General features: G+C 51.0%; 1 protein-coding gene across 1 annotated transcript in view; it reads right to left on the bottom strand.

Annotated features, from left to right (window-relative positions):
- The window catches only part of GPC4 (glypican 4), a 67,077-nt gene extending 65,364 nt beyond the window's left edge, over window positions 1-1,713 (bottom strand). The window contains exon 1 of the mRNA XM_005526177.3: window positions 1,353-1,713. Within this exon, the coding sequence (XP_005526234.2) occupies window positions 1,353-1,713 (361 nt within the window). The remainder of the gene's footprint in view (window positions 1-1,352) is intronic.
- Between the last annotated feature and the right edge of the window lie 14,998 nt (window positions 1,714-16,711).

Below are 16,711 nucleotides of genomic sequence, written 5' to 3'. Positions count from 1 at the left end.
AGCTTTAGAGCTTCAAATGGAAGCCCTGTCAGCATGATCTACTCCTGACTCCAAAGCTCACCAAGTCATCTTAAACAACAATATATAAAATAAGGACTAGGTCAAACCTTCCCAACACTGGACTTGAGAGGAAGTCTGCTCACGTTCTGATCCTACACTGACGAGGGGTGGACTCAAAATGCAAGACTATTTATTAGAGACCATTTTACAAAGCAGGCAGAGTGAAGGGGAGAGAGTATTTTAACTGCAACCAGTCAGACGTTTCTCATTAAAATATTTCTTGGAGAAGTAAACGGGCCTGCAATTTTATTCAAACAGATGTAGGCTAAATGCATATCATTAGTCTGACAATACAAAAGCACAAGCGACTGAAATGATTTTAATTTTGTCAGTGAAAAGGATAATGTATGCATATCTGGAGGGCACAGCAATGGTAAAGATTACCCCCAGCTTCTATCTGAGCCGTCTAAAGGTATTTACTTGGGGTCTGTCTGTGTTGTGACAGTGTCCCAGACCGAAATGAATGCCTCCAACACTCCACATTTTTGAGCCATTCAGTCATGCATTTTTGTTATTGTTGAAAGTAGTGCGAAATTGCAGTGCATGAGCTGGAGTCCTTGGTGGTCTCCGAGGATTCCAGCTAAAAAGGCACTTCCTTTGTTCCGCGGAGAATGCGGTCCAGTAGGTCATTCAGAAGGGGAAATAAAAGCAGCGGCCCTGGGAGGGAGATGAAGGATGAAACAAAAAGAATAAAATGTTTTGGGTGTGAGCACATTAGCTACTATTTCCTACTACTGCCGGCTGCGAGGACTCCTGTCCCCGGGATGCGCAAGTACCTCGGGACGAAGGTGGAGGGAAGGAAGAAAGAAAGAAAGAAAGAAAGAAAAATAAAGGAAGAAAGGGGAAAAAAAAAAAGAAAAAAAAAAGGGGGGGGGGGGGGGAAGGAGCCATGTCTCAGTCCCTCCGCCAGCAGCCGCCGGGCACCGGGGAGGGACGGGCCGCCCGCTCCCCGCCGGGGCGAACGGCGCCCCAAGGGCAGGAGCGCCCGCCCCGCCGCCGCCGAGCCGGGAGCGGGGCCGGCAACAGGCGCGGTCCCGCCCGGTCCGGCCCGGGGGGCGGGCACAGCACCGGGACCCTCCGCGCGGGAGGGGCGCCGAGCTCCGGAGAGCCGAACCGAACGGAGCCGAGCCGGGCAGCGCGCCCCGAGCTGGGCTCCAGGGCAGCCGGGCCGGGGCCAGTCGGGCCGGGGGCAGCCGGGCAAGGGACAGGGGGAATCAGGGCCGGGGGGAGCCCCGCGCTCCACGGGGCCGGGCGGAGCGCGCACAAAGGCGGCAGCGACGATCGCGACTCACCGCTGATCTCGTGGCTGGGCGCCTCGCTCTGGCTGAAGCCTTTGGCGGCGTAGAGCCTCCGCACTTCGTAGCAACTTTTGGCGCGGGGCTCGGCAGCCAGCAGCAGCGGCAGGCTGAGGGCGGCCAGCGCGCACAGGAGGGGCGGCAGGCAGCCGCGCCGCCGCGGCATGGTGCGGCCGGGCAGGGGCCGCCGGGGCCGGGCGAGCGCGCCCCGAGGCTGGAGCCGGCGCTCCGCCGAGCCTGCCCCGCCGCGCCCCGCAGCAGCCGCGCCCGCTGCCCTGCGCCCCGCTCCGCTGCGGCTCCGCTCCGCTGGCCCGGCGTGCGGCGGCGCTCCGCGAACTTGGCCCGGCAGGAAGCACATGGGGTGGTGGTGGAGAAGGAGGAGGAGGTGGAGGGAGGCGGGGAGGGCGGCAGCCAAGCAGGATCGCGCAGGGCCGGGACAAGCCTCTGCAGCCCCCGGGAAAATCAGGAGCTGGGATCCGCCCGCCCAGCGAGGCGGAGCGGAGCCCGGGGCTGCCCGCCCGGCTGGCCCCGCGTGGGCGCTCCCTCCCGCGGAGAGCCTCGGCTCTGCCCCGGCACGGGCACCCCGAGCAGCCCCCGGCCCGGGCTGGCAGCGCTCGGCCTCAGGAGCTCCCTCCTGGCACCCACGCTCCCACCCACGGCAGCTGCGAAGTGCCCCGCGAGGGAAAGGGAGATTCCCCGGAAAGGCTGGAACGGCTGGCTTTGCTCATGAACTGGAGCTGTAGATGGTTCAGCTCTGCCCCAGGTTTAATAAGTTCGCTACGCTGATGAATTTTGACATAGCTGTGACAGGTCTGAACTATGCATGAAAGACTTGTCAAAACCGACATTTTTTCCACCAATCTTCTGTTTTCAAGAATTTAGCAGGGCAAAGGCCTCAGGAACACTGACATCAAGGTGTTCCAGTCCTTCATACTCCTTCATACCCGAGCCCAGCACACAGACCTATGCAGAGATGTAAACAAGCCCGGCTGAACCCTTGGACCAGAGTCCAAGAGCTGCTCCTTGCTTCTGTACTGAAAAATCACAGAAATAGTACTGTAAGAATGACGGGCATCGTCATAATTTCACAAGGCTGCAATGCCAATTAAATGGTCTGCTCAACCCTTGCTCCCTGTCTGGCGCAGTGAGGTGTCCGTGTCCTTGTCCCCTGGGTGCGGGTGCTGCATGGGGAGTTCTGTCCTGCTGCAGTGTCCGTGTGTCTGTGCTCAGTGCTGTGTCTCAGCACAGATCCATTTGCCCCATGAGAGTGTAATGGCCTGGTGATAGCATCACCTAAGAAAAATAAATGTGCAGTGGTTTATGATACAATGCTCCTTTACGAGTTTCATTTCTCTCATTGCCACAGTGGGGAAGGAGAGGCTGAAACAACAGCAAAGGAAGTTGCCAGCTTCACCCCCTTGCTCCCAAGCTTTTGCTACCAAAAGTCCAGGTGGGTCAGGCGGAAAAGCTCATCTATTTATTTCCCCTGTGAGAGTAAAGCACAGCCATGCTGTCCTGACAGGCACTTCTCCTAGGAACAAGATACTCATCCAGCTCGGAGCTTTCCAGCAGCAACGCTGGCAGCTCACCACAGCCTTGGGGCAGCACAGGCTGCTGCAGGCACGAATCACACCAAAAGGGGTGATTCCACAGGGGAAAACCACATTACCACAGCCCAGCCTGCGCCAGCCACAATGGAGAGGTTTGTGCTGCAGCAGGGCTTCCCTCTGCCTGCATGCAGGGAGCATCCCCTGGCTGCACAGAGAATGGGCCCCACCATCCCCAGGGCAAAAAAAAAGAGTGGAATTTGTTTTATCACGGTTTAAAAAGTCTCCATCAGCCATCCTGATGGAAAGGGATGTAGGGATCTCAGTCATCCTGCCATCCGCTGGGGCCGCTCACACTAAGCTGGTGAGACAAGCCAGGCCAGAAGTTCTCATGAAGTTATAAAGTGTCCTGAGAGAGAATAATCCTCTAGGATCTGGCCCTGCAATGTATGACTGAGTTCTGGTTTTCAAAGCACTACCTCACCCTCCCAGCCTTTATTTGAAGAGACAATGTGAATTTTAAAGAGAACCCAGCAGGGAGCACTGCATTTTTTATTCCAAAGTGAGAGAGAAAACGAGAGTGAGAAAGTCTGTGGGGTTAGAGACAGCTTGCCATTTGTTGTTTCTCATAATCCCATACCTCGGTGGGATTTAAGAAACCTCCTGAAAAACACGGAGGGTTTTGTCAAATACTTGCTCAAGTAGTTAAATCAAAGGCTGAAGCAAAACAATGGAACTGCCTGAAAATTTTCATGAAAAACTCTTTTTCTTTTTCTTTTTTTCTTTTTTAAGGAATGGAAAAGTAGCCTGTCTCAAAAGAGAATTTTTTCTCTGAGTTTTTTGCTTTCTCCAGCATTTTTGCACATCTGGCAGACCTTCCCCTGCCCCCTCACCCCAAACTGCTCGAGCAGTTTCCCTTTCCCAGGAGAAGAAGATGGAGAAAAGCAGAGAAAAAAGCTCATGGTTTAGTTTTAAAAAGACTGAAAACTCTTGACTTCACGTGTCCCCCAAAACTCTTTTCTCTCCATTAGTATTTCTGTCCCCAGACTCTGTATTTCTTTTCCAGCCCCATCTCAAGGCTTGCTGTGGTGACACAGGATGCTCCTCGATCCTGGGGCTCATCTCCCCTACCTGGCAGAGAGTGCTGCCTGCAAAACTTTCAAAGCTGTTTTGTCTCTGTCTGCTCACACTCAGCAATGAGTCTCCTCTCTTATTTTGGGGGATCCGAACGTGTCCCTGTCGCCAGTGCAGGCACCCAGGGCTGGGCAGAGCCAGCTGCAGTGAGGACCTGCTGGCACAGACATCGCTGGCCCTGGCGCAGGAGACGGGGACGAGGTGACATCACCCACATGGTGTCTGCACAGAGCCTCTTTCAGTGTATGCCATGGACCTTGCACGACTTGGCATTTCAAATTCCCCTCATCTCATTCAGTCAAAAAGTTGCAGCCCTGCCAGCTTTTCAGAGAGATGGAAGGGCAGGGAAGGAGAAGCCAGAGAAGACATGTTTCTCCAGTTTCTTGTCACCTTCCTCCCATGTGCTGCCTCTCTTGTCCAGCTCAGACCTCCAGTCACACTGCTCCTGCCCAAGCCATCATCCACACAGCAAAGTTATGTTGGTTTAATTAAAATTGAATCCACTTTGAATCCACTCTAAAGAAATCAGCACAAACCCTCCATGGGGGTGTGGTTAAATCAGGATAAATCTTATTGGTATCAACTGAGTCCACATCAGCAACATACTGGCTTACACTAAAAATTGATACAAATAATTGCCAACTGCACAGAATTCCCAGGATCAATTGTAACTTCAAGTTGGTGGGAGTGAAGCAGTTCTCTAGCACTTGCAAATCTTGGCAGCAGAGAGGAACACCAAGCCCAGCTGCAGCACCAATTACATCCAAAAACCCCTCTGGAGTTATATGATGGCTTAAGCTTTTGGTCTGATTTAATTCTGGTCCTGGCCATAGGTCTGCCACAACCCCGCAATGTTTCCAGTCATTTGTCAGGGAATTTACTGGGGGGTTGTACTTGGATAAAGATTTCAGATGTAGCTGTTTAGGAAAACCTGGCTGAATGCTATCCTTGGCCTGGCTATCATTAAGGATTATTAAATCCTACACTCTGGTAGGAAAGTCTGGGCCACAAGGAGGTTAGAAAGTGTTGAAAGGGAACTGGACAAACATGTCTTCCCAGCTCCAGCTCATCAGCAGGAGATGGCTCATTGTAAACCAGGCGAGTTCCTGCGGCAGAGCAGCCAGGCTGGAATGAGGGATTCTCAAGTGGAAACAGCCTCCTTTGATAAAACCCCAGATACCACAAATTCCAGGGGTGTTTAATCCAGGGCATCTCTCATGAGGATGGGGGATCCTGCTAGTTGCAAAATGATGGTCTGAATCTGGTTTCTGAATGTCAACAGCCGATATTTTAGGGCGAGCAGTTCCAGTGTTTTGGCATGGGCTGATGCCTCTATTTATTTTTATCACTTATTTTTATCCAAGGGCTACTTCACCCTATACAGAAGAACCGAAATCTCCTGCACTAACTTCTCCACTCTGGGGCACTCTGTTATCTCCTTGTGGCCTTCTGTAGATGGGCTGATGCTAGCTGGGTGTGAAGGGCTGTGCACACTGAAGAAAGATGGATCAATGCTGAAAGGATGAGGGGATCAGGCTGGCTGTGCAGTGAGGCTGCTGCCAGAGTGTCACTCAGCTTCCAATGTCTGAAACAGCTTGCAGTGCACTGGCCTTGCTCTGCAGAGCTCAAGACCATCTCCATTTTGGAGAATGCAAGAGTTTGTCTCTTTCCCCAGAAGGACAAGAAGTCATCCCAGCCCTATCCCCAGGCACCCCAGGAGGAGACCTGGGGACACAACAGCTTTGAAGGGCACAGGAATGCACTCTCACAGATTTTCATGCCTGCACTTCTTAGCTCTCCCAAAAGTGACTGTGTGGCAGATGGCTCTGACGTGTAGCACACTCACACCCAGAGGATAAAAATATTCCCCAACAGATTCCTGGTGAGTGAATGTCAGTCACCATTGCTCCAGAGCTGGCCATGGCTTCCTCCCCTCCTCAGTCCCTCATCTGAGGGTGCAATGAGGATCCCCAGGCTGCATGTCCCCAGTGGCATCACACAGGTGGATGCTGGCAGCAGGGCTGACATCCCAGATCCATGCTGACACACCTGCATGTCTTCCAAGGCACAGCATTCCTGGGGACATGTCCCCATCCTCCCTGTCCCAGATGGCCTTACATCTGGCTGCCACTGAGGAGGGGTGAGAGGTGAGATGGGACCCTGAGTACCTCACCCAGGCCTTTCTCTGTGTGATGACAGCCACGATGTTTAATTCTCCATCCACACTCACATAACCTTCCTATGGCCATGAAGTGGGCCTGCAATGGGGGCTGCTTGAGGCAGGGAGATTGAGACAGACCAGTGGTTGTAGGGCAGAGAAGATGGGTAGCACAACTCAAGGATGACAAGGATGACAGAGGAAACAAGTCCCCAACTCATTCTTGTGCTTTCATCCCTTCCCAGCAGGAATCCCCTGCTCAGCCCTCCCTCAGACATTCTGAGCTATATTTACAGCAGGTATCGCTGCCTGGGCTGATTTATTTTGCTTTTATTCCACTCTTAAGAGTTGGTTCAGTGCTGGTTTCAGCCTGGGATAGGGTGGGCACTGGCAGGGCTATGGGCAGAGTGAGGTTTGTGAGTGCTGTGAGCAGTGGCACGGCCAGCCCACACACTCCAGAATGTGCAGCCTCCTGGTCCACAGATAAGCTCATCACCCATCTGGAGGGGTCACAAAACTCTGGAGCTGCAGAGATTAGGACTGGAAAAAGCATCAGATACCTGATGCCTTCCTCCCTGGCCCAGAAAAACCGACCTCAAGCTGTCCTCTCCCTGTCTGTTCTCAAAATCCCTCCTCAATCAAGACTGTGCAGTCTGTCCCAGCTACTGACTCGGTATTTCGTTGCACAAAAGCATTTCTTAATGGCTAACCTGAATCTCCCTGGCCACAATTCAAGCTGGCTATCTTTTTCCTCCTATCTCCTGTACATGAAGAAAACACACCCCGCTGTCGGGAGAGCCCAAAGCTCTTGGCACACGTGGCTGGCCGACATGGCTGGAGATGGCCCCTGGTGCTGTTGGTGGTCCCATCAGCTCTGGGCCTTGGCCCCTGCAGACCTGGGGCAGTGGGAACACCCCCAAGCACTATCCAGAGAAGCAGGAAATACTCTCCAACATGGAAAGGAGAGAGAGAGGAAGAGGCATGTTCAGGGCAACGGATAACCCAGCCAGATGGCACTACTTAAAAATGAGTAATGAGTACAGATCACCTGAACTTCCTGTGCCAGCTAAAACACTGGAGCAGAGCCAGGAGAAGAGGGAGCCTATTGCCCCAGTCCCCTCTGATGCTGGGCATCACCACTCATGGCAGTTGCTAGCTGTGGGCAGGCAGCTGGTTTCCATGCTCAGGCCATGCTGTGCTTGTCCAGGGATGGAGCTGCACTGTGATGGTCAGCAGAGAGGTCAGAGCTGTTTTTTGAGAACTTGGGAAGGTCAATGTGAGCTTACCAGGGGAGCTCCAGAGGTCTTAATTACTGCAACCAGCACTTCATCTGGGGCCTTTCATTCCCCTCAAAGCACTTCCACCTGGGCACCAGTCCAGCAAGAGTTTGGTTTGTAGACATCTGCCTCGTTCCAGCAGGGATGCGTGTCACTGCCTTTGAGGTTTTTGTTAGCAGAGGGGAGCAGAAGTGGTCTTTGATATCACCTGGGACGCAGAAGGTAAAACAGGTCAAAGGAGAGTAGAGGGAGCACCAGCTCTGAGTGGCACATGACCCAGTCCTGCTCTGCACCAGGCTTCAGTACCAATAAATAATGATATATAAAAAAAAAACAATGATGAAACTTTTTTTTTTTACCCTTAGGCACTCTTTTAATTCTGTTTATAGGCTATTTCAAAAGAATTTGTAAACACAGAGTGGAAAATGTGTGTGCTACACAGGTGGAAGTAAACAAAACCTGTTTTAAACACCCATTGCTGCAGGCAGAAGGTACTTGGCAGCACACACTGCTCACCCTCTGGATCACCTAGCTGGACAGGCTGATGTGGCTCCTCTTCCCAACAGTGCACTGCTGGAAGCAAGACACATGAAGGAGCAAGCTGGGAGAATGGGATGCAGGACGATAGTGCTTGAGAGGCCTTACTATACTTTGCCTTGGACCTAAGTGATCACAGCTCCTGTCCCCCTCCCAGGTTTGATGCCCATCAGAGGGTATAATGTGGGTCCCAGAGGGTGCAACCCTCCTCACCATCCCAGCCCCTAAATGGATTAAGCACCATCCATACCACAGCAGGGATGTACATCCCTTGCCTTTGGCTCCATCCTTCTTGTCCAGCAGGGCTGGGGCAGCACACTGGCTGTTGGACATTCATGGTTGTATCATTGCTGCTTGAAATTCTTTTTATTTTTAATCTCCTTTTTTCATTCTCCTCCATTCTTGCCCATCACCCCCCATGGTTTAAAGTTTTCAAATGAAAATATGCAAGTTGTGACTTGTGGGTAGTGAGTCGGGGCTTGCAAGGAAAGCGGGAGGGAGGAGGGAGGAAAAGAAAGAGTGATCGGCTCAGAGTGCCAGCAATTGTTTTTATCCTTTCCAGATGAAGGAAAAAGATCATGTTATTTGTTCAGCATACAGTTCCAGATTTTCAGGAATGAAATCTGAGAGCAACATGTCAACGGTCTGTCTTGAGAGCTGGGGTGGATGGCGGCCTTTGTGCTCCCAAACACCAGCAGGGCCAGTACGCTCAGCTGAGGGAGAAAAAAGGCTCCATTCTCACACTCTGAAGTGGTGGCATTAGATATCAGCAAGATAATGGGCCCAAGGCCCGGCCCTATTTCTTCTCCCAACCCAACGGCCCCGGGCTGCTGGCTTTGATGTACTCATTTATTTGTCTTTTCCTCTCACAGATGATATTTTTAACCGATATTGCGGTTTGGGCATAGATTGGGGAGAACAGAGGGGGAAAAAAAATGAAAGTCATTTTATTTCAACAGCTGATCAGGAGAGAAGGAAGGAAAAATAAAAGATGAAAACTGCCCCCAGGCATTGGTTACCCTGCAGGTCGATGTTTCCTGCTGTAAATCAGCCAGGACACGGTGGTCTCACAGCCGGAGGGAGATCCACATCAGCCCGGGCAGACATGGATGGCTGAGGCCGGTGCTAGGGACTGTACGGCCCAGGGCATTTGCACTTGAATCCCAAGGGAACAGGAGGGAGATAGTGGGGTCAGGGAGGTGGCCAGTGGCGAGATTCAGGCAGGGCTGATTGATGTGCGGGGCGGTGTGGGTGGTCCTGCGCCACGGGGCCGGAGCGTGCCCCGCATGGGATGGGGATGGCGGGAGCACCACTGTCCCTTTGATGTGTGGCCTTCCCCTGGAAATCCAGCAGGCAGGTTGGGAGCACCCATGGCCTTCAGACACATCCAGGGCAGGATGGGTGATGAATTAAGAGGGACAAAGTGAAAAAAATTAAAAGAAAGGACTTTCCTTGATATCTTCTTCGACTTCCCACAGCCTATGTGGGAGCAATGCTCAGCATCCCCATGTGCACAGGCTGGGAAGCTCCCAGGATGACCAGTGCAGGGCTGGGCACAGCCCCACATCACCTTCCTGTGGGAAGAGGTGTCTTGGAGGAGGTGAAGACTCTGCAAAACACCTTCTGAGACCTTCACTGGAGGACCTGGCATCCCACTGGTGGTTATGTCCACAATTTGCACTGTCTTGGCTCCATCTTGGTCTGAAAGAGCAGCTCCAGGGATGTCCACTCTGTGCTGTGCTCAGGCCTCTCTTCCAAAACTCCCTCTGTGCAAAATCACTATCTCTTCTCCTTGCAGCACCATCCCTTTCCTGTCCCACCCCCAAAGCAACCAGCTCTCGTGGATCCCGTGGTGCAGATGCTCACCATAGATTCTTGTACAAGAGGGAAAAAAAACCACTCAGCAGTTTTTGCTGTTAATGAGCAAAAAATATTCCCTGTGGCAAATTTCCTTGTGACTCACATCTCTGTTTCGGTTGAGAAAGCAAAGCATCAGGTAGGTAGCTGTGTGCCTGCTCTTCTCCTGTGACATGGGTCTTTCTGCCTGAAAGTAACCGTAAGCACTGCTGAGATCCTGCAATTTAGGTTTCACAATACTTAATGTAAGTGCCCAGCACTTAAAATTGTTGTCTCAGCTCTTTAAAGAAGTTGTTGGGTTTTTTTCCCCAAGTCCCACAGCTGCAGTGGGAAAACTGAAAACTCACACCCAAATCATGCAAAAAACAGATGGCAGGAATGGAAATCCAAATTAATTATTTCTTAATTTAAAAATTCTTTAAAATTTAATTTGGTTTCTAAGGCAGGCCTGGCTCATTGGCCAAGCTCTGACACTGCTGGGATAACAATACTGTGACATTTACAATGACACCAGCTCCCATGGGTGTTTTTTTCCCAGAGCCTGTTAGCTGGCATGCATGTCCCAGAGACACAGACATGCTCCAAAGTCACTTAAGCCACATCTCAGCTGCAGGACCTGGTGCAGAATGGGCTCCTCCTTTGCTGGGACATGGTGCAGCCTCAGTCTGTGTCTTGCCAGAGGTGGAAGAAAGGTGTGCAGAAAGGTGTGCCCCTGTGACAGCAGTGCTGGGGCAGGGGATGTTCTCAGCCCCCAGAAGAAGTATGCTTCAAAAGCAGGAGCATCTGGCCTCTGTCAAAGGGACACTTTCAAGTGGGAAAAAAAGTACAAAATCAAAGGGTTTAACTAACCTGGACATCACCATTTGTATGTACCTGCTCAGGACCTCATGGAACAGTGGTGGCTGAGAGGAAGAAGCATGAAACATGACAGGAGGTGAAGCATCAGCACCCTCCCACTTTGTGAGCACCTCAGGGCTCATCACACTCAGGAACACTGAGCAAATTATGTTTTAACACTTTGTCTAACCATGACTATTTTGGGATGTAGCCCCGCAAACTGTACAGATCCCTTGGCCAAACACTACCCAGGGATAGGTAGCATTGGTGGAGACCCCTTAAAAGAGGCAGAGCAGGTTTGGCTGGACTGACATGCAGAGCATTCCCTCGTCCCTCCTGCATGCTCCAGACACCCTCTGAAAAACACTCTGGCCATGGCTTGCTCTGACCTTCCTTTGTACCTCTGGTAGCAGTGATTTCATTGCCTGAGCTCGGGCAGCCAGCTCTTCCCTCGGGTTTCACAGTGATAACAGGAACAAGCCAGGGCTCAGGAGCAAGTCCCTCTCCAGCAGCCCAGAGACCATCTAGGCACCCCTGACAGCCCTGCAAACCATCCACACACCCATCCCACGCTGTCAGGAACAAGATCAAGAGCAGAACTTAACCAAAATGCCATGTGAGGCTGTGTAAAAGAGGTGGTAAAAGGGGATCCACTTATCCCACAGTCAGCAGACAGGAACATCAGGATCTTGAGTTACTACTTTAGAGATTGGATTAGTAGGTCAAAACCACAGTGACCAGGAGCTTCTGCCAGACAGTCACCAGAGATGGAGTCTGGCAGCCCATCAGGCAGTGGGATCAATCAGTCTACTTAAAAATAATTAAATTATCTGTCTATATCATGCTTAAAATGATCACTCTTCAAAGGCTGTAAAAACAAGTTTCAGGCAAGAAGCATGGAAAATGCACAGAGGTTTGAGTGAGTGTGCAGGATGAGCTACAGAGCAGTGATTGCTGTTATAATTATTATTACGCTTATCATTATCATGCCCTCACATACAAGGGCTCTTTGCCCCCCTAGGAGTGAGTGCCTGTTGTGGAGGTTTCTGCAGAGGGAGGTGATACCAAAACTGTCTAAGAGCCACACACAGAGTAGTGTGTCCCCTCTTTCCCTGAGTGCTCACATCCTACCTGCACTCTGTGCTGAAACCTGCCAGTGCTCTTACCTCTCTCTCATCCCTTGCTTGGACTCCCAAAACTGGGGACTTCAGCTCATGCCACCTACAGCACCCGCTGCCATCTCCCCTCTGTGCCTGTCACCCCCCAAAGCAGTGGCCCCACTGGAGGATGTTAGTCCCCAGCTTCAGGGGGCTTTTTTGTCCTTGGAAAATACATAAATTATTAGTGGTGAAACCCTTCAGCCTCGTGACGCAGCAACAGCATGAGGGGAAGCAATAGCTTCCTCTTGAGCATCCCCTCAGTGCTGGAGCTGGGACACTGGTGACGAGAGTTTTTCTCCACTTTTCTGCTCTTTTTTACATTTTTTAAATTTTTTTTTTTTTTTTTGCGGTCACACATTTGGTGTCTGCAGGGTGGTTTCCATAAACGTGGCACAGCTTTTACAATACTAAATAAAGCAGCATGCAAATCCCATCCACATTTGCAGACTGGGAGTGTTTAAAAGGTGCAAGACCCGTGTCTCTAGTTATTCTTTCACCAGCAGATATGCTGCTGCTGCACATTTGTCTCCAAGCTGTGTGACACAGCCACCCTGTGCAGCCAGGCTCATTTCCCTGTTCCATCTTTCTGCTGGATCACCTCCAGCTTTAAGGCAATCCCCGTTATGTTAATGAAATTTCTCCCTCCCAAAGCAGCTTTGTGTTACGGCCCTCTGGACTGGTCAAGCCCCCAGCATCATCCTCATATGCTAGAGCAGAGTCTGGTGCCACAGATTTCCTCCCCTTTGTGACTCTCAAAAAGGCATTACCTCTGCCATGGCCTGGAAAGTGGGTCACCATTTCCTGGCCCAGGCCTCGGTGTCCCTTGCTCTGTGTGGGGCATCTCAAGGTAGTGAAAGGACAAGAACCTGAGCACACACAGCTGCTATTGCCCCTCACCCCAGTGCCATGGGGAAGCAAGACAGGGCTGCCCTCTGCCTTGGGCACTGAAATGCATCCAGCTTAGAGCAAAACATCTCCTGGCTCCCCAGGCCCAGCCAGGCTGGCTGGTGGGAGCTCAGGGCAGCAGCGCTCTGGATCCTTTCAGAGCTGTGCCTTGGGAAGAGGCAGCAATTAAGGAAAGAGCTGCTGGTCACAGGCACAGAGCATCTCCCTTGCTGCCATTGGTCCTTTATTAACAAACCAGTGTCACCTCACAGGCCTGATCTGACCCTCTCTGCAATTAACCAGGCCAATTAGCGCCTTTACTCCTCCATAAGACAGCATCTCCCTGCCCCACACTGCCTGGCCTGGCACTCTGAGCCCCCAGCACTTGCTGGAAACACTTCCATGGCAAGGGCTTCCATGGCACTCAGGGGCAGTGCCCAGCCTGGGCTTGCAGTATCATCAACCTCATGAGCAGATCCTTTGTAGGGGGTTTCACACCACCAAAGCTGGTGACACCAGTGGAAAAAATCCCCTTCCCTTGCCCTCTTGTTCTGTCATCCTTGTTATGAGCAGAACAGTCGAGAATCTGGAGCAAGGGCCCTGCTAGAATGAGTCAAGAAAGCAAGCTACTGGTACTCTGGTGGGCTGGAAATGGTATTCCCCTCCTCTGACGTGGTCACAGGAGGCTGAGCACAGCAAAGCCATCCCTGATGCCCCTGTGGAACTGCCATGGCAAAGTGTCCGTGCTGGTTACCACATTTGGGACACGTTTATCCCACACACAGTGACAGGCAATAGCACCATGGGTCTGGCACCCTGGGCCAAATCCTGGATTGTTCCACAAGTTTCAGCTCAACATCATGAGTCACTAATGCCACCATTCTCCCTTTTTTTTTTTCCCCCATAAAACTTTGTTTATCCATCAAATGGGAACAAATACACCCAATACCAGGAATTTTGCTAGATGGAGTCCAGATGACAAGTTCTCAGAAAACTCTGTCAGCTGCTGAGATTCAGATTCAAGAGACATCATCCAATGTTAACCATAAACAACAGGGGCAACAAAATGTCTGGCAGATCTTGAAGTGACACGGGATGCCTGCGCTCCACAACAAACCCGTTTCACACCACAGGAAAGGTCACCACTTTAATCCACTTCTGGGTGGAATGTACACAAACGTCATTCTTCTTCACATCTGTAATTAAACAGCCTCTTGCTTTGCTATCCAGCCCATGTTTATTTTCCCATTTGCTAACATGGTGGATGGTAATATAATATGACACTGAAGGGATACAGGCTGCTACAGGCAGGCTTTCCACTTCTTTCTAGTGATTTGCCTGCAGAGAGCTGGAGTGAAGGGTGGTTGTGCTGCTTGGATCCAGCAGTGATTTCCTTTCTGAATGTGCAGCATCTCTGCACGTTGAAACAATAATAGCAGAGAAGACAGTGAAAGGAAACAAAAACAAATGGCAGAGATCCCTAAATGCGTTGACTCATTGCAAGAAGTTGCTGAGGTCTCTGCTGGGCTCCTACAAGGGAGAAGACATCAAGTAAACTGGGAGGCTGAGGCTAAATCTGTACTTCTGCTATGAAAAATCTGGTTTTCAACACTGGAAATGTGCTGGATCACTTGGGAGAACTCTTCCTTCTCCCTGTGGCCTAAAATGAGCATCTAAAATAACACTGGATAATCTCTAAGGGGGCCCTTCCTTCCCCACAAAATGCTCTCGGGTACCAGTGCCAGCTCCCATCCCACCACACAGCACATAGGAGGAAAAACCCCACACCAGCAAGAATGGTTTTTCCCCTCTCCAAACCTTTTGGGCTGCAGTGCTGGCACATGGTTCACAGGGACCCTCAGCAGGAGCTGGACATGAGGGCTTTGCAGGGAATGGCATTATCTGTCAGGAAGGACTGTGGGATACATCACTCTGCAGCCCCAAGGCATGGCCGTGTACTTCAGATCTTAGCACGCTCTCAGCAAAACAACACCAAGATGTTTATTTTCAAAAGGATATAATGTTTGACAAAATAAATTATATTTGATTAATACCCACTGCTTTTCTGGGGTTTTTTTTGAAGGCAGTAAATTTGCTGATTGTATAAACATGCCACAGTGCTTCATCTTCCTATGACAAAATTTCGGTTACCTCATCTACATGGAATGCCCTTAGAAAATTTTTGACAAGCCTATTTAGGGGGTTGCTTGTGGGTTTGGGTTGCTTTTTTCCCCCCACTTTTACTTCTTAGGGAGGTCTCCCATGAGCAAGCCAAAGGCTGGAGCTGAACAAAATCCACCCTTTCTCTGATATAGGGACCTTCACCATGTCCCTAAGAGAAAACCCAAATTCCCACACTAAGGACCAGTGAGCATCCTTCAATGTCATAGTTTCACCCCATTCCCTTCTGGCTGCAGATTTCATTTCCCCAGCACCTCCATACTTAATTCCTTGCTAAAGGAACAAATAACATACTGGGAAAATTTGTGATTTTGCTGGTGCCCAGCTGAGTCACTCTCAGATGTGGAGTTCAAACTTTAAAATCTCTGGGTCTCTGGGAATGGACACCTGCTTCTAGGGGGTGTGGTGTGTGATCTGGTAAAGTTTTAGCAGCATTTGTCAATCATTAAGCTGCAGTGCTGCTGGAAAGGTCACAGAAATTCTCACCAAGGCACCCAAGTGTTTGGGAACCAAAGGATGTTTCTGGGCTGTTTTAGCTTAGGTGAGCTGGAGAGCCTGCAGGGCAGGACTTGTCTGGTGGGCTTGGCCAGTCCCAACACTGAACTATGTGCTCCAGCATGGGAAGGAGGCATCTCAGCAGCTCACCTGGCTGTTTGGAGCATTTTCAGTGTGTGGTTTCATATATTTTACTTCAGAGACTTATCCAACATCCCATATGTAATCCCTGCTGCAGCTGCTTATCTCCCTCCTCCCTCGGTGCTTCTTGCCCACCACCACCACCTCCTACCCATCTCACCATGGACCAGCGGCTGCCAGCAAAGCAGAGCAAGACAGTCACCTCCTCCTGTCCAGCACAGCCTCCCCCATGTGCCACCCACCCTGGACCCTGAGCTCTGCACCAACAGAGCATCCTCCAAGGCTGGGGAGCAGCTCAAAAGTGGTTGATGATGAAGACCTTCTGGTTGGTGGCATCTCCCTTGCTGTGCCCATAGCTCAGTGTGAACTGGTTTGGACTGAAAAGCAAATCAGAATACCTGACAGCACAGGATTCTCCACGTCCCCCTTCTGCAGACCCACGGGAACATACCCGTGTCCAGCTGCCAGGTTTCTCTGATGGTGCTCTCTGCATCCTCCAGGCAAGGGGCATTTTGTTCCAACTGGAAGCCCCAGTGAATCCAGCCCTGGATCCTTGTTGGGCTCATGCTCCAGAGGGCTTGAGGGCTTTGCTCATGGAGATGAATGAGGAATTCTGAAAATCTCCCTGAAAAACGAAACTGAGACACTCTAGATTTCACTTCCCCAAACAGCATGAGCTGTAAGCACCAGCTGTTTCTAGCAGCTGTTCAGTGTGTTAGATTTTACCATTCCAGCACTAAACTATTAGTCAATTGATTAATGAACTGGCACTTCCCATCCAACAAAAATATTTTGGTTTTAAATTATAATTTGATGCGTGGTTAGTGCAGAAATACATTACACATGCTAAGCACATGTTTGCATCTCATCACCACCCTTAGACACAGGGAAAGGTGTTAGCTGCATCACCTTTTTAAAGCTGCTTGCCTTCTCCTGCAGGGACTGCAGTGCCTTTACACAGGGGGTGATGCTGCTCAGTCTTGCCCACGTGTGGGATGTGCATGGGGCCAGCAGTGTCCAGTGCCACCCCAGTGCTGCCAGTGCAGCTTAAAGGAGCTGCAGAACTGGCCAGGAGGCATTAAGGTTAACTGGCAGGAGTGAGGGCTCAACCACCTGACACGGGAAACATTCCCAAGGTTGCCAGGCC

Source organism: Pseudopodoces humilis, chromosome 15 (genome assembly GCF_049639895.1).
Source record: "Pseudopodoces humilis isolate 2021_Gansu_Grassland_sample_001 chromosome 15, ASM4963989v1, whole genome shotgun sequence".
Taxonomy (NCBI): Eukaryota; Metazoa; Chordata; class Aves; order Passeriformes; family Paridae; genus Pseudopodoces; species Pseudopodoces humilis.
Note: the sequence above shows the minus strand (reverse complement) of the source record. Positions and strands in the feature narration are given on the sequence as shown.